This window comes from Daucus carota, chromosome 6 (assembly GCF_001625215.2).
Source record: "Daucus carota subsp. sativus chromosome 6, DH1 v3.0, whole genome shotgun sequence".
NCBI classification, from domain to species: domain Eukaryota; kingdom Viridiplantae; phylum Streptophyta; class Magnoliopsida; order Apiales; family Apiaceae; genus Daucus; species Daucus carota.
Window position 1 is genome coordinate 29,494,091 of NC_030386.2, and position 25,971 is coordinate 29,520,061.

A 25,971-nucleotide genomic window follows, 5' to 3' on the forward strand; every position below is an offset into this window, starting at 1 on the left:
TTTTACTTGAGAATTGATTGTAGACGATAAATTATTTGAATGATTTAATGAATTCTTAGAATTCTAATTATAATTATTCCCGATTTAATCGCTAATTTGTGTTATTATTACTCCTTCCGTCCACTTATTCATTTATTTTCCCACTACTCGGCATGGGCATGTATTTTAAGGTTTCCGCTTCTTATAAAACATATTTTGAAATTTTCTTTTTGTGTATAAAAAATTCAAATTTTAAATTTTTATTCAGGAAAAAAAAATTAAAGTAATTTTCAAAGAGAGAGAGAGAGTCGAGGAGATGAGAGAGAAGCTTGGGTTGTGCGGGCGTGGTGTCCTATGGTGCCTCTGTAGCTACCGAATAATCGGAAAGTTTTAATTGTCGTTCCAATATGATGCTAAGGCTAAATTCTGGAGAAGTTATTTAAGTTGAGTGGAATATTAGGGATGAAGACAGAAGGAGAGGGGTGTCATTTTGAAGCCGAAACAATAAAGTGTTTTCTTTAAGTCGAAACATAGTCAATGGTCTTCACAAAAGATTTAAAATAAAGAATGTGATGAATTTGAAAGTGGAGGATTTGGTGAATTAATTGTGCATTGTGTCAACTACAAATCTGAAAAAGATAGGATTTGTTGGGACATAATATCAGTACGAGTATAAACAGAAACAAGTTTGCAGTTGAGGTAGGCATGAATTAGATATGAATGTATGTGTGGAGAGTGGGTGATCTCTCGAATATCACCCAGTTATTTGTGCATGAGTTTATCAACAACATACATACACACATGCATATATATTATATGTATATGTAATAATCTTACACACATTACATGCATAAAGAGGAGGCCATAACAGGTCCTAATAAAATGCTACCAAATTGGAAAGCCAAATGTATGATTCTACCATCATACACAAATTTGTCAAAACAACTTAGACAAACATAATTGCATTATCAAATAAGACACACGCAACAATTTTTTCCATCCAATTACATTTAGTTTAGCACTACCGAGATTAAAAAAACCAACTAAGTAAACATAAGATGCTGCAGTCAACATACATCTGCACGACCGCTTATCCCAGTATCTAGCAACCAATGGGAAATTTCATCGAATCAAATTTTGCTTAGGGTTCTGCCTTAGCCTCAGTAGAAGGTGCTAGCTGGGATGTCCAATAAGCACCCTCGGCACAAACTAGGATGCACAATCAGCACAAAAGAAATGTTCCAACATCTGAGCTTCATCGTTCGTCATGCCAATACAAGAAGGATGAAACCTGCCAAGTGCATTAAATGTCATAGGGTACAATATAACAGAGGAAGCAGAGAGGAACATAAACATAAACATAAAAAGGAATAGTATGAAAAGAAAAGCCTGCAGATACATTCTTTAGTCTTTACAGTAAGCACATACTAAGTAGAATTTTAGGAAACTATGCTCACCCTTTGTCGATGAAAAATTGAAAGACAAGCTTAGCCTGGTCATTGTGTAAAACATAAATAATTTTTTTTTAATCTTATCACTCATGAGTCATGACCATATATTATGATCTCATCTACTTATATAGAGCATAAAATGTCATACAGTGCCACAAAAGAAAATGCTCCTTATAGATTTAAGAATAAACAACATATAGAGATGTAGGATTGTGTATCATGACCGACTGTTTTTTAGGAAGAGCTGATGATGATAGAAATTTAAGAAGGAATTTCTTGGTTAAAAGAGACCAGTTAATACATTATATAGTAAAAATACCAAACAAATAGCGCAGTGTACACATGGTTTCTGCTATATATACTGCAACATACCAACATCACATATATTGTTAAACACAGTCCACGCCTTGAAAACATAGAAGAATTATTTCATACACTTAGAAGATATTAGTAAATAGTGGTGGTATAAGTAGGTGGAAAGGCTGAGAACTGAACGAGATATAAAGCTAGCAATTTGTTAATCAACATTAACACCACAGAACAACTTCCTAATAAACCATGAACATACTATTTAGATGTCTTTATGAGAACTAAATCAATTCAAATGCAAACTAAATCAATTTATTTTTTAAAGGGGGTATGGTAATGGTCAATTACAAAGTTGGAAATTGAATTAGTGTTTACTGTATAAGAAGAGACTACTAAATCCTGACAAATATGAAGGATACTACAATGACTTGCAGATAGATTTGGTACTGGGCAAGTTTCAGATAAGATAAGGTTTTTTTAAAAAAAATATGTTTTATGTGCATTTGATTCTTTAAATAATCCCAATGTAATTTTACATATTTGCATTCTATTGGTCCTTTCTTAATATAATTAAACAAATTCATATGAACGTGGTTGTTATAAACTTATATTGAATACTAGTTCATCAACTCATAATGAAGTTAAAAGCATGTAAGTTACTTAAGCTATACCTTATGTGAACGAGGGTGACAATACTTCAAGAAAAATACTAGGAACATCCATATAGAAATAGACAAAGCACAGAAACAAACTCCAAAGTAGTTACATATGACTATATGAGAAGGTGCCTGTGTCAAGCAGTATTGCATTTGTTGTTAATGGATTAATGTAGTGAATATGTAATAGTTGTGCCCTGCTTTTATTGTTCAAATACTTTTTAAATTTTAATGTCTTTTTTATACATTTACGATCTGCAATTTTTCAAAAACAGATATCATAAATTTTACAACTCACGTTCCCAGAACCTGATCCTTAAAGGATAAGCTGAACATCAGGAATATCTGAAGAGTAGGCCTGAAAATCCTTATAACTATATTTGCTCCCCTCATACATTACTACTGCTAACAGATCCCAAAGGATAACTACATATCGGTGATAAATCTGAAGAGGCCTCAAAACCCTTATCTCTATATAGGCTCCCATCATACATTACTGCTGCTAACGGATACCATTAACTCAAGCTATCCAAAACCTTTGTCCATTTCCCTCTTTGATTAGACTTTCCATTGACCATCCTGCTCTTACAAAATAAGGCCACACTAGGTTCCTTTCCATTCTTTAACCTTCCATCCTAAATCTTTCAGATTAAAAGTAGCAAGTTCCAGTATTGTTCAATCATAAACCGGAAATATTATACGGGCACATTTGTTTCTCTAATATCACAATCCTACAATATTGGCTTACTTGCTTTATTTTTCTATTATGTTTCATCCTTGAATAAATTTAAATTATGATTATGAGCTAAATTATGACTAAATTTGTATTCAGTTTCATGGTTTCACAAACAGTGGAAGGCTAAGATTAAATTGTCATCTAAAAATGAATTAGGAAGTGATTGAAAGTCGAGATCAGTCAAGGGATTAAGTATTGATAATATGAGAGTACAAACCATAAGCAGTGAAGGGATATAAAGTCCTCTAAATTAAACATATTCTTGAAAGGATGCTTAAAGCATTTTTAGATCATGTTCCTAGGTGTTCTCACTAAATTTTTAATGTAGTGGCCTTATCAAAATATAATCATATCAACCTCACATCACCAAACAAGAACAATACATAAATGAGATGAACGACTCTAGAAAAAAATGACATTAACATACCTTCTTGCCTTTTAAGATTCTTAAACAAAATTTTATACCCCGACTGCAGCATGATTTTTACACTATACATGGAAATTCACTAGATGATCAAAATAATAAAGTCAAGTAGAAAACATATATAATAGCCTGAAAAAAGTAATGGTACATAGATCTATTCAAGTAAATATCCAAACTATGCTGGTGGGGTGTTCCATCCATAAATTTCAAAGTAACTAAAAATGATGATAAAGAAAGTTCATACCAATCCCAGCACCCTTCACACTGGACCATCAAATCATCAGGGTTGTACGGCAACTCACATCTGCAAAAACTTCAAATAAATAGACAACTAATCAATTAAAATTAATCAAAAACATCAACTTCAAAACCAAAAACACAAATTCTTTAATCTACTCACACTACAACCCGCTCCGGCGTAAAGGCTCCATCTTCTGCCCTGTACTTATACCGACAAAAATAATCCTCCGCACCAACACTCTTAAGCTTGGTATACTTCTTAAGGGAATGCACAACACATTTGCCCTCAATAGTAAGAGCACTCTGATCATCATAATGATCAGATAAAAAGAGCTCCTTTGCCCCGTGAAACTGTCTTCTCCCTCCTTTAGCTTCCTCGGGGCGATAGTACCAACGCACTAGGACCTTCACATTGCTCTGACTATCTTCTTCGAGCTTTTCAATTCGTGCAATGTATGGTAACTTATCAGATTCTGATGGTCGCATTGATACAGAATCTCCGGCTACAAAAAATAAATACAATTCAACTCATCACAAAAAATATACATATATGTACGTGTATGTATACATATTAAAGAGTAGAGGAAAGGAGGATTTACTTACGCCTGACAATTATGTTAGTTCCTCTGATTTTGTAATAATCCAGATCTCTATTTCCATTATTTGTCGCCGCCATTAATTGATTTAAATTAGGGTTTTGAGAATTCAACTGGGAAATAGAGTGTTGAGATTTTGGGGGAACGGAGCGGAGCGCAAAGCCCGTAGTAATAAGAGTTTAATTGACAAGAAACAAGATATGTAGATATATAGAATTATAGATTATAAAACTTACTAATTAATGAAAGCTGAACACCGGACTTTTAAGATTTATTACTTGCCTATCTCTTTCTTCATCCCTCCTTCCCCTTTATCCTTTACTTTCTTCGCACAAAATGCTTGTGACCCCCCCGTGTAATTAGACCATATTAGTATATTACCCTCTGACTTTTTCCCACATATGTCTTTACATTAGGTGGGTTGGGCTTGTGAACTGGATTTTCGAGATGCCAGCCTCTAGCATCTCCCTTAAAGAAATATAAGTATTGATTCCCTATCTTTTTATTCATCCATCTTTTTATTTTATCATTTAAATTCATGCGAGCCCTCATTAAAGGTGGCATTTTTTGACACAACCCGAAACCCGACAGGAAAAGAATATACAAATTTGGGTTGGGGGATTTGCATTTCGAGTTCAGATTGGGTGAAAATTTATCTCAGAAAAAGGGTCTGTTTCGTGCCGAACTGACATACCTGAACTCATTCCTAAATTCCTAAAATATTATAATATATAATATTATTAACATAGAACTTCGTTAACAATGTTTTGGACAGAATAATAAAGCTGATGTATATCGATAATGGCTATATTAAGGGGTTAGGGTTTGTAGAAAGTATGTACTGTCATGTGTCGATTTGTCTTGTATATCAGATCCAAGATGTCTCCATACCTATGTTTTTATAGCAACAAGCTCACACAGTTACATTGTCACTGGACTTATCCTAGGAGACTTTAGGACTAAACTAACTTAATTGTGAAATTAATTGAATTTATTTGATATAACCTTTGAATTGTGATACCTTCCTAATTTGGAGGATATCGTTTACAGATATTTTCCGTTTATTTGTTGATTCTTTCCTTGTGTCAAAGAAAAGATATCTTGGGCATTGAATTATTAATTTTAATCTGTAATTAGTATTAGAAATTCGGGGATTATTAGAAATATTTGTATATGCCACTAACTACCCCGAATCTTCAGGGCACTTAGTGGAGATTTAAATATTCTTCAAGCTTCCGAATTTCTTGAGTCGGTGAAAGAACTGAAAGTCAAATATTATTAAACTAGATGGAACACTATAGTGCTCGATTATATGTGTGGATTACATCATGTAAGGAATAATTTAGGATATGCCTTTAACAAATTTTTTATATGTGCAAAAGTCCCGTCAGAAATTTCATTGCTATGTTCTCGCCAAATTACGACCTAAGCATTTGTATATTAACCCGAGTGGCATACGCGCTCTTCAAGCATGTGCAATCACGTAGGATGGAATGCTATCTGATCTTTGTTCAAAATTCATGTACCCGAGAAGAGATTGATCCGACACTATAGGTCTTAATGTGAGTTTACTCCTGGGCTCGTTCGAGAACAGGGCTTTTAATAAGTTTTAGCTATTCTTGGCCTTACTAAGGTTAACCTTCGCAGGGCAAAATCTGGTGGTTGTTGACCACTTTCCTCAAGCATGTAACATAACAGGAGTTTACGAGGGCTACCCTTTTTTGAAAATTTCTATTCAGAAGTTTAAAATACATTTTTGACCATTTATGTATTACCGCAGTAGTATATGCAAAAATATATTTACAAACGCAATCCAAAGCATTGTAAACATGCCTGCTTTAAGATGTTACAATATATACATCTCCAAAAATATGTTATTCTTAAGAAATTTTCGTTTAAAAAGGAAGATAACTTGATTTGATACCATCTTGATTGAAATTACATTTAAAATGTACTTTAATAAAAGGAATAAGAAAAGTAAGGAGTTGGTAAGCTGATGTAGATGAAAGAAAAAGGACACGTGAGACATGCCTTGATTACAAGAACATATTTATATCCCCTTAAAATTTCATACTGAAGTTCCTCCCCGTTTTACATATAATTTTAAAATTTCATTTTCTAATTTACTTACTACTATATATCGGCTAAAATATATATATTTTAATTACAAAAATCAATAACTAAACTATAAAATGTTTATTGAGATATAACTAAAAAGGGATATGGGATCCTAATATCGACCCCCATATCCCATCTAATGGTTCACATACATGATCGGTACCACGTACCCAAAAGGCTGGGGAATCATGAAACACTAGTTAAATTACTATATTAGTAGGAAACATAATTAAAACAATATCACATAGCATCACTCCATACAATGATCAAGATGAAAGGCAGGTATTATAAAAATAATATGCGAAAAGAAAATGAAGACCTATCAAAATATGCAATGTCAATGAACCTATGGATTACGTATAGCTAAAGATCTTAGATTTAAACATAAAGGAGAACAGAATCTTTTAGATTGCACAATACCTGGAAGTGTAGGTTGTTGAAACAGCAACCTATCTGACAGAACGAGACACGAGCACATCTGAAATTCGGCAATCAGGGTAGTTTAAAAACTTTCCTCCAACTAAGCAAGTGACTTCTTTTGAACTATTAGTTATTGGCCATTACTCCAGCAGACCGGAACCACTGTCAGCTAGCTTAGGGTCCTTCTTCACAAATTGGGTAATACGATATAAAAGTTGTTGGTGGCACAGACACACTTTTAGGTTTGTAAAGGTAGGGTGAGTGCAGAAACAAAAGTGTGTTCTTTCAATGGTCAAGCACCCCCATTTAATTATACTCACAAAAATTTCAAGCAATTCAGCAATCTCATTGTGTCGACCAGTCTCAAATATAAAATTCAGAAAGATACTGTTAATGGCCTTCCTAATGAATGGACGGCGCACCATAAACTTTCCATAAATGTGCTAGAGTATTGACTTCGAATACTCCCACGCTCGTTGATCATCTGCGTCAAAGAGATCAAGTAATCACAACATAAAGGAATGATCGATATATTCGCATCTGTTCCGGAAGAGCCACAAATCTCAAAAGAAATCATAAACAATCTGTAGACAAGGCCACGCCTTCCATAGTCGGTTAATCATCCTCCGAGTCCTACACATCTGATAGCCTGTCATCATAATTATAAGGCAACGCTCTCAAAAGACTTTAAGCAATCATTTCCTTGATCTATTTCGATCTCATTGAACATCAAAGTTACGGGTGATATGTAATCAACAATTTCAATTTCAAGCGAAGGCTGTCGCTCTATATCCTTCTCTTTAAAATTCTTCGAAGCAACATTAAAATCAAACAACACACAGCACATATCTAACTTGTTGATAAAAGACGGAGCTTATTAGAGCTAAGGCACCTCACGAAAGCCAGGCAAAAATAGTACACAAACTTAAAGCGAAATCGGAAAATCATACCTTGAAGCTTCAAATCACCAATTGGGAATCACAACGGTGATGGAATGATCGTAAAAACAAACCCTAATTCCTTATCATTTGATTTTGAAACCAAATTAATAACAGTGGGCTGTGTTGGCAGAAAACGATCGTAGAAGCATAGCAGCGCGCACCGTTGGGACTAAATTGCCCTTTTTATCGGAGGAGTTTGGTACTCCCTCTGTCCCATTTAATTGTATACGTTTCTTTCAACTGCTCGACACGCATTTCAACGCTCTTATAAAACATAGTTCCGTAATTTATTTTTGAGATTTTCTTTTTCTAAATAAAAATATAACATCCAAACTTTAATTCAGAAAAAAAAAATTCAAAAATAAATTACACAACTACACTCCACAGGAGCATTAAAGTCCGTGCCGCGTCCCCGTCCCCCAATGTATACAACTCAGGGGGACGGAGGGAGTAATTTTTAATGTATAAAATATTTCACAAAAAACAATATTAGTACATACCTTTGCTCTTATATGTGTCTTAATCTGACTTATTATTATTATTTTATTTGAATTTTAATAGTTATTGTGGACAACAAATACTTGATGGCTATATCTATTAATAATTTTTCTCTGACATTCTTGAATCTCCTAAATTAGCTATCACTATCCACCAGTATGTGGTCAAACCGAACTTTTTTTAAAAATTGTAATCAAAACGAATCTTTTACATTTCGTGTCGAGGCAATCAAATTCGTACTGCTTTTGCACAATTAACCCTATAATTTACTAATTTGCATTACCTTGCATGCCTTTCGATAAAAATATGAATTATTAACAAGTATAAAGGATTCAACTTTGCTTTTAAGATTACAGGGAATTTGATTTAACTTTAAAACGAACAATTATGTGAAAATATATCGATTGGTTGGTGAATGTTGTCAACTTATAAAACAGACGGATACAGTTTACATCATATCGATATTTTTCCTTTCTGTTAAACAATCGTCCATCTTAAAGACAAACTCGTACTGTTATGTACTGTTATTACATAGCATCAAATTCAAGTCCACTGTATCAAGACAATGACAACGATGTAGACTTGAAGGAACTAAAAAAGCAGCCCCTCTTCCCATTCACTCTCCCAGACACCCTATAGGAAACAGAAAATCACTATAAAAAACCTCTCAAGAACCCCCGGCAAACTAGGGCTGACCCGATACCTTGTATTACGGAAGGTACTAAAATTACATTTACTTCAGCAAGAGTACCCAAAAACAGTAAGTGAAGGTCCTAGTGGAACAGAAGATCTACATTACATTTGAAAATCACCCTGGCCAACTACAAGTGTACACATCACAGCAGCAGCTTCAACACTGTTTCTCAATAAATTAGTTTGACAACCTTAATTTAATCTACACGTGGCTAAACATACTAGTTCTAACACTTGTTTGGCACAAAATGTACTCAGGTATGAATGAAGTTCAGTCACTAAGAACTCTAACACACACATCTAACAAATGTCAAGTTAGCTTCCCAAAGCCACCTGTTTGTGCAAGCACAGTTACTTCTTCGCACTGTACAATTCCACAACAGACAACTGCAACAGATACGACAAGAAAATTGAGTATACCTCCATGGCGAGGCATCGCAAGAGTCATCTCTTTCTGCGCTTTGGCTGCACCAAGAAATGGCATACAAAAGAGTGTTCCATTAGAGGGGCAGATACATATTTATTGTCATCAACAGTACAAGCAGAAATGCATGCACTGACTGGAAAATTTCAAATGCAGATTAAATGCAAATGACCCTTGTTTTTCTTTAGGATCCTGGTCCCTGGTCATCAGCCAGGGACTGTTTATGCAGCCAGCTAAATCCCAGCACAAAAAGAAAAATTGTGCTCCCCCTATCAGCAACAAAAAATTTCTGGAAGGTATTTTGGCTTCCAGCAACTTTTTGTGCTGGTAAGAGGGGAGCAGAATTTTTAATCCACGGCTGGGATTTAGCTGGCTCTGTATGTCCCTGGCCACAGGCCCCTTTTCTTTATATTCTTAATAAGATGTACAAGAAAATAAAACAATACACATAACGGATACAGAAGGTATTCTTAATCGTTTGTCACCGAAATTATAATAACCGCAAAGATACTCCAAGGATCTCACTGCTGAAGCACATACACAGAAATTGACAAAATGTTTCCCGTGCATCCAGATAAGAATTCTAAGGATATTCTGACATAAGCATTTTAACTCCACTGATTTGTCAGTTGCAAGCAGTCATATAGGCGAAAAGGCTCCACTGGAGCTTGGGCACAATGTGCAGGACGAGGCATAGACCTCACTAAAAATAAGCACACATGTTATATTGAATTTAACATATCAACAAATATCTAAACTAGTTAAGTACCTAATGAAGCATATATTTTCTAATGAACCAAATCTTACTCAAATAAGGAAAACAAGATATTCCCATAATATAATATGAATATGTTAGAGCAGAAAATCACAATTATTGATACTAATGGGTCGTGCTCAAGAGAGAACCACTCCCTAAAATAGAACCATAGAACCACTAGGGTTCTGCTGCAGAACCCAAAATTTTAAATAGATTTTTAGGATCTAAATCTAAAATACATGTTTTTTTTCATGTTTTTTCATCGTTGTGTGTGTTCAAAAATAATTTAAAAATATAATCCATAGATATTGATATTTTTTTTGTGAAGTTCTGCTGCAGAACCCCAACTAATACTTAAATTCTGCTGCAGAACCCTTAGTTAATAAGGTAAGGGTTCTATGGTTCTCTCTCTAATGGTTCTCTCTGGAACATGACCCTGATACTAATATACTGTAATATGGGTATGTTTTAATTTTAGAAATTACAATTAGAATACCATATTTTTTTTAGAAGTATCATTTCAGTACTTCTAATTTACGTTTATAATTTGTTTTATTAAGTAGTTAACCCTTCAATAAAACTTTGCCCCTACTGCCTAAACTAACACTGTTCAAACAGAGGCGATCTCAACTTCTCACACCTATCTGTGTACATAAGTATACATGCGCCACATCAGAAACTTGTGTAATTTAAATATAACTTGTCAATTTACAAACTATGACAGATAATTGAAATGTGTCCAAGTAAGAATGGCATTTGTAATTCCAATTGCATATTGTGAAAGGGGGAGAGATGCAAAATAACGAGAGAGACTACAGTATTATCACATTTTTGCCTAGTCCAATAATCCAACCTGTTGAATCAATTGGGACTTACCGGTATGAAATCATGAACCGATCAAATAGGTAGAAGTTAGAGACTAACATGTCCTAGGTGACTAGGTCACCAAACGATTGGTGCTTAATCGGAATACTACAGCGTTTTAACAGCTTGCTACTTGTAATGTCTACATCCCACTCCCTTGCACTGGATTGAAGACAAATTACTTATGTAGTAAGTACATCTTGTGTACATATATATAACATTGCTGATAATTTATTGATCATATATTTAAGATTAGTACATAATATAGTGATGTACATACTTATCCCGTTTAAAGAGACCAGGGTGTGAGGAGGTTATAATGTACACAACCATACCCTACTACAGGATATAGGTGGTTTGAGGATCTTCATTAATTGCTGTGTCAATTTATAATGACTTGGCATAATATCACCCCCGTAAAAACATCCCGTGGGATATCGTTATTTTTAGACTTTTAAGGGGCATTTGGATCAAGAGTACTGGAGCCGCTTTATGGTTTGAGAAATTACCTGATTGAGACGGGTAAGGAATTCTCATGATTACTAGACCCATGGAATACAATTTGATTCTCATCCCATCCCCAACCCCCTCAATCCACATTCAAAATTTCTAGGATATATTTGCATCTATCAACGGTATGTTGTGTCGTATATACACTACTATGCTGCATTATTAATATAATATATAATCAACTAACATATGACTAGCCAACTCCTAGTAGGTCATCCAATCAGCTGTCAATTCACTGAAAACAACCTGGGTAATCATCTCAACAAGCTCATGAGTGGCTAAACGGAGATGAATAAGCAGAGAGTCCGAACAACAAAAGATTGCAGAGAAGGACAAAGAACATTGATACATTAGTTGATCTGCAGGAACAATTCACATGAGGTTGAATTTCATCATGTAAATCAGGAGGAAGACAATAAATGCATTCAATATCTTGTACCGGATGACATTGTACTGATCATTTCTAAAAAGTTATAATATTTATTATAAGCAATTTGCAACCTTTGATGATCTGAATTCATCCACCAATTTAATTTTATTGCATCAGTTGTGAGATTTAATTGAAAATGAAAACACTTATCAAATCTCTCTTGTATCCTCCTACCAATCTGTGCAAGCTACGGATCACCTGAACCCCTCACAGAGTTCCACCTCAGTGCAGAATTCCTGTATCCTAAGTCTTAACGTATTCTTACAGTATTAAAAAATCTCCCTGAAGACATTAATTCTAACCCCAGCATATAAGACAAACATTACTGGGATTTTTTCAAAAATATTTCGACAAATATAACTGTGTGATATAACAGGATCACAACACAACTTTTCCATTTAATTATATTTAAATTAGCATTACTAAAAACAGAAAAACCCACCAAGCAACATATGATGCAGCATTCAACACATATCTGCAAATATAATTATCACAGCATCTAGCAACAAATGGGAAATATTATCAAATCAAAGTCTGCTTAGGGTTCTACCTTAGCCTCAGTAGAAGGTTCTGGGACTGGGAATGTGTTCGAGGATCTTTTAGCATCCTCCTCAGATGCACATTCACCACATAAAAACTGCTCCAGCATCTTAGCTTCATCGATCGTCATACCCATACAAGAAGGATGAAACCTACCAAGTACATTGAACGCCTCAGACAATACTACAGAGAAAACAAAGAGGAATGCTAAATACAAAGTGGGGTAGTATAGAAGAAAACCCAGAGATACATTCTTTAGTGTTAACATGTATTAAGCAGAACTTGGGGAAACTATATATCCACTCTTCGGCAATAACAGACATGCTCAGGCCTAACATTGAGTGATATAGAAATAGAAATCTACATAAATTTATCATTCACAACCATTATTTGTTACTTTTTCTACTTCTACAGAGAATTAAATGCAATTCAGTGCTATAATGACTGCCTATAAAGATAAAAAGACTCGTGACATAATGACTGCCTATTTTGATCAAGAAGAAATGACAACAGAAATTGGAGATGAAATTTTTTTAGTTAAGAGAGACCAATTAACAAATTAGATGCCAAAACAACAAGCATAAATAGCACATCTTTGCTATATACAGCAAAATCACATATTTTGTCAAACACTCTCTGGGCCTGAAAACATAAAATACTAATTTTGCAGACATTAGAGTCTAGACAATATATTAAATAGTGGCAGTATAAAAAAGAGGTTCAAAAAGTTGAAATTTGAACGAGCTCGTCACATCATATAAAGTACTAGCAATTAGTTATTCACATAAAGTATTAGAAATAAGTTTTAAACCATCACACAGAATAACTTCCTAATACACCATGAATATGCTTTCAATATTTCCATGCAAACTAAATCAGTTTTTTTTATTGGGAAATGGAATGATCAATTACAAGAAATTTAAATCAATGATAAGATTGATATATAACAATTTTTTAAGTAGGAAAATTATATCGTTTGATCCTAGAAAGCAGGGATACTTCATCTGGGTGAAGAACTGCGTAGGGGATACTTGGGGTGCGGGGGTGCGGCGGGATACGCCACGTGGCGTATCGGTGGAGGCAGTGATGGGGATACGTGGGGGTGCGGGAGTGGCACAAATCGTAATTTTTTACAACTTTTTTTCAAAAAAAAAAAATTAAAATTTGTTGGTCAAAATCATGGAAGCCATGATTATGCTCGATTGAATCACTTAAATTGCAATAATTATTTATGTATTTTAATTGTCAAGACTTAAGGATGATTAATTTAGTCATTCCACTATTTTGTTCTACTTAAATGCATCTTATGAATTATTTAATATTTTAATATTTGCCGTATGGCCCGTATCCCCCCGCACCCGTATCACCATATTTTGGAATTTGACGAATTCCCGTATCCAAGTACCGCGCACCCGCACTCATGCTTCCTAGGTTTGATCATATTTTATGTGTTTTTGATTTTTTATATCTTTACCAATATAATTATCTTTTATATTCTACTGGTCCTCTTCTAATACAATTAACATGTTTATTATATAATAAACTTATACAAACCTGATCAACTGAAATTCACTTATACACTTGTATTAAATACTAATTCATACAATTTAGCAATTAAAATCCATTTAAGTTACTTGATATAACTTATACTAACAAAAGTGGCAACAGTTTAAGAGATATACTTAACAATGAACTGACAAAGCTTAAGCCTTATTTAATTAAATAAGAATATTACGAATATTCATACAGAAATTAGACAAAGCACGCAGCTCAAACTCCAGGATAGTTACATACGACGGAAGGCGTACGTGCCTGCCTGTGTTGACTTTGGGTCATTGTAGTGTTTCAAAAATAGTGTCCTGCTTTTATTTTATTTTTTTGCTAAGCATCCTGCTTTTATTGTTTATATACTTTTTTTTAGATTTATGTCTTTCTGTACTTTTACAATCAGTAATTTTTCTAAAACAATATATTTTACAATTCACGTTCCCATAACCTGATCCCTAAAAGATATACTCATATACTGGATAATAGGGATAAATCTGAAGAGTAGGCCTGGAAATCCTTATCTCTTTATTTTCTCCCTTAGTACGTTACTACTGCTAATGGTTAAAAAATGTAAGGGGATGTTTGTTCCTGTTAGATCATAATATCACTAAAATTAGCTTTACTTGCTCTAATTTTCTATCATATCTCATCCTTAAGTAGTTGATTTATCTCATGAAACAAATTCTCATCAAACAATTTTCCATTTTATTTGAATAATAAACAGTGGGAGGCTAGGATAAATGATCCTGTAAAAATTACTTAGGAAACGAACTGAAGTTGGGATCATTCAAGAAATTAAGTTCAAATAATATGAGTACAACAAATCATTAGTAAATGCGGATATAATGTCCTCAAAATCAAAATAACCTCGAATGGATGGCGAAAGTACTGATCATGTTGTCATGTGTTCATCTCTAGATTTCAATGTTCTGGCCTACATCTATAATATAATTATATTATGTTTACCGCATCAGACAAGTATAATACATGATAGAATTGAACATCTATGGAAAAAACTGACATTAACACACCAGCTTGCCTTTTTAGATAGTTAAACCAAAATTTATCCCCCAACTGCAGCATGATTATTACACTAAACATAGAAATCCACTTAATGATCTAAGTTATTAACTCGGAAAAAGAACATTATATGAGGCTACATAAGTAATGGTAAAATGCTAAATAGTAATTACATCAATGCGAGTAGATAACAGAACTATGCAGGTAAGGTGTTCCATCCATAGATCAGTAACTTTGAAATAACGATAAATAAAGTTATTACCAATCTTTGCACCCTTCACACTGGACCATCAAGTCATCAGGATTGTAGGGCATCTCACACTTACAATACCTACAGATAAAAAGACCGATAAGCAATCCAAACATAATCCTTCCAATCACAATCTAAACCAAAACCGCAAATTCCATAATCTACTCACACTGCCACCCGGTCCGGAGTAAAAGCTCCATTCGCCGCCTTATACTCAAACCGACAAAAATAATCCTCCACACCAACATTCTCGAGCTTCGTGTAGTTCTTAAAGGAATGCACAATGCATTTATCCTCAATAGTATGAGCACTCTGCATATCGTAATGATCAGACAAAAACAGCTCCTTGGCGCCATGGAACTGTCGTCTACCTCCAAGAGACTCCTCGGGGCGATAATACCAACGCACTCGGACCTTGACATTGCTCCGATGATCCGCTTCGAGCTTTTCGACTCGCGCAACGTAGGGTAACTTATCGGACTCTGACGGCCGGAGTAACACACAATCTCCCGCTACAAAAGCACGCAAAAACACTTACACAATTCAATTAATCACAAAATAAATGCACATGTAAGGGAGAGACAGGGGAATTAACTTACGTCTGACGATTTTGTTGGTTCCTTTGATAGTGTAGGTGTCTAGATCTTTCTTTCCAGGCTTTGTTTTGGCCATTAATTGATTGAATTTGAGAGATTAGTTAAGAATTAGAGGGTGAGGGGTGTGTAATTTGGGGGAGAATTCAAGAGTGGAGTGGAGCAGAAAGCCCTAGAAGGAAATAAGATCCATATTCATGTACTGGTGTGTCTGTTTGTGTGGGTCCAGGACACGGAAGCATGCATACATTACATTCAATTTAGATTTAAATACCGGTGTCAAACTAGTCGTCATATATTAGTACTACTCTTATTAGGTGAAGATTCCGCCTAATTAAAGGGGGTCCGTTTTCGAGTTTTTCTGGTATCAGGTATGAGTTTTGTTCATTCCAAACTCATACCTGGTGTTTGGTTGCAAATTTTATTTCATCAAACCCATTTCTCATACCCACAAGGTATGAGATTTTCATAACCAAGGAGAGAGGTGGGTATGAGACATGGGTTTCAAGAAACAATTTTTTTTTCTTTTATTTTCAATTTTCATCTATATTTATATTATTTCATATAAAGTATTAATACAAAATAAATTTCTAACTCAATAATATATATAAGTATTAATTTAATAATATTTTAAATTAATTATATTTATTAACTCATAAAATTTTTAATTCAAATATATTCATTCCATCACTCAACCAAACATATGATATCATAAATGATACCTCAACCCCATACCAGCCTAACCCGATTCCCGATTCCAACCCCGTACTCCCTCCCCAACCAAACGACATTAGTTTTAATGTTTTATTAGAGAAGTCCAATGCAATGTTACAAGTGGTGTCATTTTCATAATTTAAAATCAAATGCTAAAAATCTCAACTCCAAAAGAGTTTTATGCTTGAATGCAAATATGCATATATGCATCTTTGGTTCCAAATTTGAAACCAAAGGTGCATTTATACATTCATGGTTGGTTTTGATCCGGAAACGAAATGAAAATTTGTGTAACTAATTTTATATTCGATTTTTTTAACATTATATAATTTTAAAAGAGTTAAATGTATTCATATTTATAATAAGATAATTTATTTACATTCGAATAAATTAATATAGTTTTTTTATTTAACCATACTATTAATTTTTTAAAATAAATTAACATGTGAATTACATCATAATTTTATTTAATTTATAAAAATAAATTAAAAATTATTTTTAATTTTTAAAAAAATTTATATGATGATCTTTTATTTTTTTTGACTATGCAGGCTTATATGCCTTACAAATTAGTATCTGTTCTAATACTTTTCGGATGAGCCAGAGTCGAACCCGGGTCTACCAGGACAACAGAGGATAAACCCACCAATTGGGGGTGGGGAATGAGTTATGAGTACTATTGGGTAAACCCATTACTAAAAACGGAGAAAGGGAATAACGATTTTTACAAAACAAACACGAATAAAGGGAATCAATCAAGCTGATTATTTTTCCCTTTGCTGAATACCCCTAACCAAACGGGTCCTAAACATACTCACAATTTAATCAAATTGAGTATAAACGAGTCGAGTTGAGCAAGTATACTTATGGACCTAATAATTAAAATTATAAAATTATAATTAATTTTAAAATATTAATTACTTATAATTATAAAGAGTTCGACTTTGAATTGGGCTGAGACGCTGAGTTTTAGTCGAGGTCAATACATACTTTGACTTGTATAATTGATTGAGTTTCGTATATTGAGTGAAGACATCCCTTTTTATGGCCAAAAGCTGATAAAGAAAACCCAGCTTGTTAGAGCAAGGCCAACACTATGCTAAGAGGTTCCCTAAAAATATTATAAAATAATATGTCTGAGTGATTTAGCACAAGATTTAGCACATGAGCTCCAATAGTACTCCCTATATCCATTCCCTATTATTATAATAATATTAAATAGTGGAGGAGAGAGGGAAAAAAATAGAGGCAAATGATGTGGAGGAGAGAGGGAAATGAATATTTTAATGATAAAAATAGTTTAGAAGTGGCTAGCATATTCTAAAAAAAGGGAAGGGGGGGCTTGTACTAGTGATTTAGCACATCACTAGCATAGAGTTGGAGTGCAATTTTATCCCATATTCCTTATTTTTAGATTTAAGACTTGATTTAGCACACTTATTGGACTTGCTCTTAAACGAGTTAAAATCAAGCAAGTTCACGAGTCCTTCAATTTAAAATACAACTTTAATACGAGACAATGATCTACATCTAAACAAATTTTAAGAGATAAAATAATTCAAAAATATATATAAGCACCTTCATATGTATTCTCAAGCTTTATTAAATGTTGAAAATAAGTATTGACTTATATTTTTAGGTATTATATGAATTATATTCTTTAAGTATGTGAGCAAGTAATCAAAGATAATGAAATATTTTTGAAGTACTTTGTGTTAGGGTGGTAATGACTTTGATACAAAATGACTCAATGTTCAACTTGTAAAAAAAATCTAATTTAAATATTTTTATAAACAAGTCAATTTCGAATATAATACCATAAATCGATTTATAGAAGGATCGAATGTGAGTAAAGTGCCGTTTAACTTAATAATTTGTTATTGCGTCTGTGGAAATAGCTTATGAACAAATTTGTGAATAAGTTCGATTAAAAAGTTTGTGGACATCGGATTATTTAGTAGTTACGAACAAGTCCAATAATAATTAATTATGTCACAAAATGATACTCATAAGTTTTTCCCCAAAATTTTCTAATAAAAAGGAAATTTGGATTTAATAATCATTTATTATTTTGACAAGGTGAGTATTCTGTACTGTCTACTCAGCTGGCTCAGCTACCTTGCCCAAGATTTTATAAGATCAAAATTAGGGTTTCAAAGTAGAGAGAGAGAGGGAGAGAGAAATTTGAGGGGAGGGAGAGAGATGGCAAGTGAAGCAAATTCAAACGGGGGATTCAGGGGAAGAATGGAGCACTATCTATATAGCGGAGAGAAGAAACACGTCTTTGCTGGAATCGCAATCATCTCTGTTATCTTTGGTGTTCCTTGGTATCTTTTGAATCGAGGTTCGCTTCTCTCTTCTCTCTTATTAGATGTGGATTACAGTATATATGTTCTCTTTTATCAACCCTTTTATGAACATGTCCAAAACTTGTTGAAAATCATGCCTTTTCACTTTTTTAATGAAATTTTAGGTTTTTCTTGTTTGGATAAGTTTATTTGTTAAGTGCAAAATTTGGTGATCTTGACTACTAAGGATTAACGAAATGTCAAGAAATGTGAATTCAGTCCTTGGATTTACTTTCTGTAATGCTGATGCACTAAACTATCAGCTTTAATGTGTTCTGAGTCGAAATTTTATCTCACTTAAGCTCCGGAGTCCTGATCATATGAGTTTTTGTGGTTTGTTACAACTATGTTCTTTTATTTAGTACTCTCTTTTTCTGCTCAATACTTTATGTAGGTCTGATTTGAACTGTTATAGATGCACGTTTGTATGAGGGGGTGTATTCGATTAAGATTTTAATAGATTGTTTTTAATCTATGAATTTTAACAGATTGTATGTGATTTTGATTCTGTGATTTTTGATAAAATGTCGCAAAGTTGATATAGATTCTTTAGGATTTAAACATAATGCTTCAAAATCTCATGGATATTGGTGGGATTTCAAAAAACTTACGATACACTGAGAAACTCCACAAAATCCACCATTTTATGAAATCCAAAAAAATCTATTAGCATTTGAATACCATCAGATTTTAATAGATTTAAACAATCCCAACTGAATACTATCGGATTTTTAAGCATAATTTAAAAACCTAATTGAATATCACCATATTTTGTAGCATAATTTAAAATCCCAAACAAATACACCATCTTGAATCTATGCTGTTTTCATGGTTCAAATGATAGGAAATATCTTGGCGTCGCATTATAGCATCGATGGAAATAAAGAAATGATAAGAGATTATGAGACTCACATGCACTGTTTTAATAGCTAATTGAATTCTGGCTTAGAAATCCAGAATATGTATGCTAGAGGTCAATAAATTAAGACACTGTGTGTACCGTTTCATGACACTTGCGTGTTTTGATGACTAATTGAATATGGCTTTAAAATCCAGAATAGCTAGATGGCAGGAATAAGATCTTGTAAGTTGTAACTGGTGTGTACTCTGTGTTTCATTACTAGAGTGATTGATCATCTTTGGCTTTAAGTGGCTGCATTTTCTTTAATATAGGCAATGGTCCATATATTTCCATTTATTAAACTGGTGTGAAGGAATATTGATAATTTAGTTATTTCCTTTGAATTGTTTTTGTTTCACTCTGCATTCACAATGTCTGTTTATCTCAGTTTACAAGGCTTTACTGGAAAATTTCTTTTTATTGAAAAAGTGTTGATATTTTGACTCTATTGCAGGCACGAAACAACTGTCGCATCAAGACTATCTGGAAAAAGCGGAGAAAGCTGATAAAGCGCGCAATGCAAGACTTTCTTCAGGTTCATCTTCAGCCAAATGATTGAAGAAATTATAGGATTAAAGAAGACCAGACTGGGCTTTTGAACTCAAATGTCCTCATGTTTATTGGCTTGGTCTTTCTTTTTTATATTAAGGACAATGCTGATTAAGCCATGTCTTAAGTTTGTTTTGTAATCAAGTTATAAAGGATTGCTAATATGAAAATCTTGATTACTAATGCAGAATAATTAATCTGTTTTCCTTGTAAGCAATTCTTTTATGAATTTATGAATTATGCCTTTATCTTAACTCCATGCTACATATTATACATATTGTTCGATGATTTAGAGTTACAGGTAGCCGAGGATGGGAAGTGAAAATTGAACTATGACCTGCCATGTGGAGGGGAAAACTCTGCAATGAATCCTTGGCTGCCCTCCATTTGCTGGGTTCTTGTTGGTAATTGTAAATTTCTAAATTTGATATTTGTGGTACATCTGTTTTGTTAAATTTCATTGCAATACAAATTTCCCAAAAGGAATTTTAATAACATTAAGATAGTTAAGTTAAAAGTACTACTCATACTCCTATCATACAACAATAGGGCCTTGAAGCAAACCAGACTTTCTTCTATTTCCAACTAAACAAAAGGCGTTGCATTCCGCAATTATTTTAATTTTTGGTCCATAATGATTCCCTGAACAAGTTCACACTTGGATCTGGAGTAAAGCCACAAGAAAGTAGTAGTCGTAGAAAACATGACAAACCATTTGATTCCAGTAATAATCAGGATCCCATCCACAATGATTTTTGGGAAGTAGCAACTCCAATTGTTTTAGCTGATTCAGATGTTACCCCGAAGTTGCAAAAGCCAGATTTATACTTACAGAGGAAGTATCGGTTCTGTTTTGATGAAAGCTGCATTGGAGTTGGGAATTTTTCAAAAAACTGAGGGTTCTTCCACTAACCTGTGTCTGGTGAAAATGAGTAGTGCTAGGTACACATAATTGTGTACATAAAATTTGCACATAATGATGTGGCAATTGAGGTGGAGGGTTTTAATTGGGGTGGTTGATGTGAATACAAGGGGCCCATTCCAATTAAAACCTCCCAAATGTCATTATGTATACAATTTTGTATACAATTATGTGCATCAAGCATTTTCCAGTGAGAATATAAGCACAAGGTATGCAAGGCTACAATAATTTTCAGAGTTTAAATTGTGTATCTGAGCCCAATACATTGCCTACTAACGTGGGGAACCTGTGCACATTGAACTGGATTCTAGATTTACTTTCGCAAATTTATTTGGCAAAATATGTAACTTCATCGTCAAAATATGACTGTACAGAGAGCTAAGTTTGAAGATCTAAGCATAAACATGATTAATATAGATAACTAATGATCCACAACTAGAATGTGTTCTGAATAAATATTGGCCAACTTGACATGGAAAAAATAATTTTTTTTAATTATTTATAGGCAATATCTGCCGATGCATTCCAAGTTTCCAACACTATTAACCCCAACCAAAGGGAATAATCTTTCTATCCGGTTCATATTTTCTAGAGGATTATTAGCAAATATATAAAACTGAAACATTATTAAAATAAGCCTCCGAGGACCAAAAGAGAATATCATATCATAGATAAACATAAGCAAAAAATTTCAATGACCAAAAAGCATTGCAAGAATATATCAGTAATTAATAAGTTTTAAACAGTGATTAAAATTTAGTATAGAATATGCAGAAGTAATAAATAAGTTTTAACTACCAAAAGAATAATCCAAGCTTTCTAGAGCTTCTGGATGACAACAGAATTGGCTAAACCAGCCTCTTCAATGGTCTGCTCCAGATTGGTGAGTTGTTTCGGAGGGAACCCCACAGTCTGCAGATGATAGCTTCTTGGCGCAGCAGGTCTGGATGCATCAATAAAGCCACGGATATCTCTAACTGTATGATGAAAATTAAAGCGCGAAACCATGCGTGTACCATCTGCCAACCTGAGCTGAATTGAGGTAGAAGGTAGTGCCTGATCCACAACTAAGCCCATTGATGGTGGTGGGGCACTCTGCAAATTGCTTGGAGCAGTTGTCTCTGCTGGTACTGCATCATCGTTGCTACCTAAAGTTCTTCCCTGGCCCTGAAATGAATTGGGTCGCTTCTTCTGTACCTATATTCAACAGAGAAAATAGCAGTAATAAGAATGACTAAGCTCCTCAAAAAAATCTAAATATGTAAAAAAAAGTCAAAGAGATGCAAGTAACGCACAGGGCATTCTTGTTCCTTCTTCACGAGATTAACATGGACAACAGTCCTACGATCAGCTGGCGCAAGTTCTTGTGGACACTCGGACTTCCTGATACTCTGCATTGCAAAAAAGTTTATATAACTTGTCAGATCTTTATTAAAAGGAAAAATGACAACCATAGTATAAAATAGTTGCTACCAATAATCGTTAAAAGTGCAAATTTTAATCTCATCAATGAACAGTAACTGACACAAACCACAGCCAAATATTATCCTGGATGGCTCATCTGGTACAAATGGTTTGGTGGTTTGAATATTAAACCACATATGACGTCTTAGTATAACTTCATACTTATCCAAAATCAGACCTGCTATGACTTGTTGCAATATACTTTAGGAGCATGTTATTACAATACAATAATATATATAAAGAAATATATATGGGTATTATAACACCTACAACCTAGCAAACAAATTTGTTTTACCCTTAAAACTTAAAGTACCTCTAGGAAGGATGCATTTTCTGGATCATCAATCCTCCGCAAAGGACCATCATCTATTGTGAACCCATTTGTCCAAAAAGTGATAGTATGCGTGACAGTTTCAGGATGTGAAGGAGCAGTTGTAATTGTTTCTCCAGTTAGACGTCTTGCTGTTCCACTAAAACTTCTTGAACTTGAAGACGGCTGAAGGTGATCCCCGTGTCCTTCCACACCTCCTGCCTGTCTAGCTTGATCAAATAAAGCATCTACATCATTGCCTTTCGATGGATCCTGCACAAGCATTCCACTGCAAACGTTGACAAACATCAGCATATTACATCTCGTTGCAGAGTATTATGATAAATAATTCAATTTGTTAATATTAATATGAAACAACACAATGTAGTAAACTGAAAAGCCAAAAATTTATCTAGCAAAACTGTGCAAGGCTTAGCATAATGGATACCCGTCTCCCTTGGTAATAAAGAAATCAAGTGTTAATGAAGAAGTGTATTTGTGTGTCTGAGAGAGAGTATTTAAAGCAATCACATGTAATCCAATACTGTATGAAGACAAGTACAAAGCAACTGGACATGTTGCTTAATAGAAAAGAAAAACATACATTCTAGTAATCCAAAAAATTAGTCTAGTTTGCATTACAAGATAGAATCTTGAATGATGATTTAATTCAAGAACAACAATATTCTTATGATAATTTTTCCCTCCGAAACCATAATAAATCTCACCACCCTAACTGTCCGTTTCCTCACCCATAAATATTTTAAAATTTCAATTTTTGTTCTATACGTGCAATGTACCAGTCTAAAGTCACCAAGTCTCCCCAAATCAATAATTGACTGTCTCACTATAGGGACCCGTTCCAAAGATTTTGAACTATCATTGGCCCTATTCGTAAGTTACAGGTTTGAGGAAAAAAATAGATGTACGGGCCATATTAGATGTTTGACCATGTGAATCATCTAATTCTAGTCTTCGGTAGTTACAGGTTGAAATAGCAGTTTGGACTCAAAAAGCTAAATTTGAAAAAGCTACTTAGATGAGTTTATTCGATTAGAGGCCTCACATGTGTCTAGTTAAAGTACAAAAAACTGATCAAACAACTATTTACCAAAAAGTTTCAAGACAGCTAAATCAATCAGCTAGTCAAAATAGTTAATTCAATCAGCCAATCAAAATAGCTAGTTCAATTCGCTTACAGCTAATTGCCAAACAGGGTTAATTCTTATCATGATCAAGATAAGAAAAAAACATGATTTTAGCATCACATACATTCATCAAAGGAATCTGCCAAATTCACACCAATAGTTCATGGACTGACTGTTCTACTCACAGCATGGCCAATTTATCAACAAAACAGCTAGTTACAAACAGTCAACATAACTATACATACAACTCACTTGCTTCTGCACTTCTAAACAATATATCGCTAATAATGTAAAACTATTATCCATAGAGCGCGACACTATATACATTGAAAATTAACTAGGGTTACCGAATTACCTTTTCTCGCCACCAGTAAAGTACTCCTGAGGCTGCTCATCGCTATCCGAATCATCTCCATCCTTCTTATTAAGATCAGAAAAAGTGTGAATTCTCCCTCCACGACTCCCTGAAGCCTTCTTATCACTCCCCTGCCTCCTCGAACGGAGATTATAAACGCGATCAGATTGCGGCCGCAGAGGCGGCTGCGGCGACGGCGATCTAGACCTGGACGGCGTCGACTCCGGCGACAGAGACTCAGATCGCTCGGCAGCGACGGGAATAGCGGCGTCACCGTCGGCGGCAGCTGCGGTGGAGGTTTCGAAGAAAGTAGAAACGGCGGCGTCGAGATCGAAGTTGTGGCTTTCGAGGAAAAAGATGGCTTCTTGCGGAGAAGAAGAAGTGATTTGCGTGAATGTGTTGATGAGATCGGCGTGGGGATTGCTAGGGTCTGTTTGGTTCTCCATTATCGCAACCTCTTCTTGTTTTTTGTTTGTTCTGATGCTGTGAAGAATAAGATTTATATGTTGGATTGTTGACTACTCTATCACCAGTGTGGATCTGACGTGGTTATTTTGTGATACGAAACTACAAGTTCGGGCCGATACTATAAAGCCCAACTAGTTTTATTGGGCTTTCAGGATTGTATTCGATCGACAAAAAAGATTTTTACTTGGATTTTGAAAAATTTAACCGAATCGTGGGGTGTTGGATTGAGATTTTTAATCATGGGAAAAATAGATTTTTTCGTCATACAACTTATTGTTTGTTTAGAAATTTGTCACTGAATTATAAATTTTTAATTTTTTGTCACTAATATTAGGTTTGGATTATTTTTTTTGTCATTAACATTAGGTTCGGATTTGATTATAAACATTATATTATATTTTTAGTATTATTGAAACATAACGGTAGTCCGGAATATTATGATTATCTAATGTGTGTCTATATCTTTATATGTGGTACTCCATATGTGCCCTAGGTAGTTTACCTTTGAAAGACGAGAATTTGACACATATTTTAAAACTCCTAAAAGATTTAGTTTCATAAATTATTTTAATTTTTTTTGAATGAAAATTTAACATTTGAATTTTTATACACAAAAAAAAAGCTTAAAATTAAATTATAGAACTATGTTTTATAAGAAGTGGGAACCTTAAAATATATGCCAAGCAGTGGAAAAGAACTATAAAAAATGAGGAGAACGGAGGGAGTAATAATAACATAAATGAGCGGTAAAATCGGAAATAATTGTATATCGTCTATTTTTTTATAGAATTGGTC

At 34.1% G+C, this 25,971-nt stretch overlaps 4 protein-coding genes across 8 annotated transcripts; 1 reads left to right on the top strand and 3 right to left on the bottom strand.

Annotated features, from left to right (window-relative positions):
- Nucleotides 1-756: 756 nt before the first annotated feature.
- Nucleotides 757-8,055, bottom strand: LOC108192940 (chromatin remodeling protein EBS-like). Of its 3 annotated transcripts, none has more exons than XM_064079074.1 (4): nucleotides 6,930-8,055; nucleotides 3,956-4,298; nucleotides 3,800-3,868; nucleotides 757-1,270 (listed from the first exon to the last, which is right to left on the bottom strand). In XM_064079074.1, exons 1-4 carry the CDS (start codon nucleotides 6,985-6,987, stop codon nucleotides 1,189-1,191), a joined length of 552 nt encoding a protein of 183 aa, XP_063935144.1. In that variant the 5' UTR covers nucleotides 6,988-8,055; the 3' UTR covers nucleotides 757-1,188. The 3 variants fall into 3 exon arrangements, with proteins under 3 accessions (XP_063935144.1, XP_063935143.1, XP_017214972.1); XM_064079073.1 differs by lacking the exon at nucleotides 6,930-8,055 and adding an exon at nucleotides 4,399-6,909 and having other exon boundaries at nucleotides 3,800-3,859; XM_017359483.2 differs by lacking the exon at nucleotides 6,930-8,055 and adding an exon at nucleotides 4,399-6,901.
- A 755-nt stretch (nucleotides 8,056-8,810) lies between these two features.
- LOC108224773 (chromatin remodeling protein EBS) lies at nucleotides 8,811-16,250 on the bottom strand. 3 transcript variants are annotated; one of them, XM_017399496.2, is made up of 6 exons: nucleotides 16,004-16,250; nucleotides 15,574-15,916; nucleotides 15,417-15,485; nucleotides 12,597-12,738; nucleotides 9,482-9,526; nucleotides 8,811-9,001 (listed from the first exon to the last, which is right to left on the bottom strand). In XM_017399496.2, the coding sequence occupies exons 1-5, from the start codon at nucleotides 16,074-16,076 to the stop codon at nucleotides 9,506-9,508; spliced, it is 648 nt and encodes a 215-aa protein (XP_017254985.1). In that variant the 5' UTR covers nucleotides 16,077-16,250; the 3' UTR covers nucleotides 8,811-9,001; nucleotides 9,482-9,505. The 3 variants fall into 3 exon arrangements, with proteins under 3 accessions (XP_017254985.1, XP_017254984.1, XP_017254983.1); XM_017399495.2 differs by having other exon boundaries at nucleotides 8,811-9,394; XM_017399494.2 differs by having other exon boundaries at nucleotides 8,811-9,526; nucleotides 16,004-16,249.
- Nucleotides 16,251-18,795: 2,545 nt separating this feature from the next.
- LOC108226460 (uncharacterized) lies at nucleotides 18,796-20,763 on the top strand. The gene is made up of 2 exons (XM_017401423.2): nucleotides 18,796-19,055; nucleotides 20,415-20,763. The coding sequence occupies exons 1-2, from the start codon at nucleotides 18,914-18,916 to the stop codon at nucleotides 20,513-20,515; spliced, it is 243 nt and encodes an 80-aa protein (XP_017256912.1). The 5' UTR covers nucleotides 18,796-18,913; the 3' UTR covers nucleotides 20,516-20,763.
- Nucleotides 20,764-22,076: 1,313 nt separating this feature from the next.
- LOC108224274 (plant UBX domain-containing protein 4) lies at nucleotides 22,077-25,203 on the bottom strand. The gene is made up of 4 exons (XM_064079729.1): nucleotides 24,709-25,203; nucleotides 23,209-23,494; nucleotides 22,727-22,822; nucleotides 22,077-22,628 (listed from the first exon to the last, which is right to left on the bottom strand). Exons 1-4 carry the CDS (start codon nucleotides 25,152-25,154, stop codon nucleotides 22,251-22,253), a joined length of 1,206 nt encoding a protein of 401 aa, XP_063935799.1. The 5' UTR covers nucleotides 25,155-25,203; the 3' UTR covers nucleotides 22,077-22,250.
- Nucleotides 25,204-25,971: the final 768 nt, after the last annotated feature.

Coding starts and splice junctions, on each gene's coding strand:
- LOC108192940 (XM_017359483.2), bottom strand. CDS start 4,471: ATGGCGGCGACAAATAATGGAAATAGAGATCTGGATTATTACAAAATC. Junction 4,299..4,398: donor AACTAACATAATTGTCAGGC/GTAAGTAAATCC, acceptor TATTTTTTGTAG/CCGGAGATTCTGTATCAATG. Junction 3,869..3,955: donor ACGCCGGAGCGGGTTGTAGT/GTGAGTAGATTA, acceptor ATTTATTTGAAG/TTTTTGCAGATGTGAGTTGC.
- LOC108224773 (XM_017399496.2), bottom strand. CDS start 16,076: ATGGCCAAAACAAAGCCTGGAAAGAAAGATCTAGACACCTACACTATC. Junction 12,739..15,416: donor TGTGAAGGGTGCAAAGATTG/GTAATAACTTTA, acceptor TGTACTTGGTAG/GTTTCATCCTTCTTGTATGG. Junction 9,527..12,596: donor AACCTTCTACTGAGGCTAAG/GTAGAACCCTAA, acceptor TTCTTGGTGCAG/CCAAAGCGCAGAAAGAGATG.
- LOC108226460 (XM_017401423.2), top strand. CDS start 18,914: ATGGCAAGTGAAGCAAATTCAAACGGGGGATTCAGGGGAAGAATGGAG. Junction 19,056..20,414: donor TTGGTATCTTTTGAATCGAG/GTTCGCTTCTCT, acceptor ACTCTATTGCAG/GCACGAAACAACTGTCGCAT.
- LOC108224274 (XM_064079729.1), bottom strand. CDS start 25,154: ATGGAGAACCAAACAGACCCTAGCAATCCCCACGCCGATCTCATCAAC. Junction 23,495..24,708: donor TTTACTGGTGGCGAGAAAAG/GTAATTCGGTAA, acceptor CAACGTTTGCAG/TGGAATGCTTGTGCAGGATC. Junction 22,823..23,208: donor AAAATGCATCCTTCCTAGAG/GTACTTTAAGTT, acceptor TTTGCAATGCAG/AGTATCAGGAAGTCCGAGTG.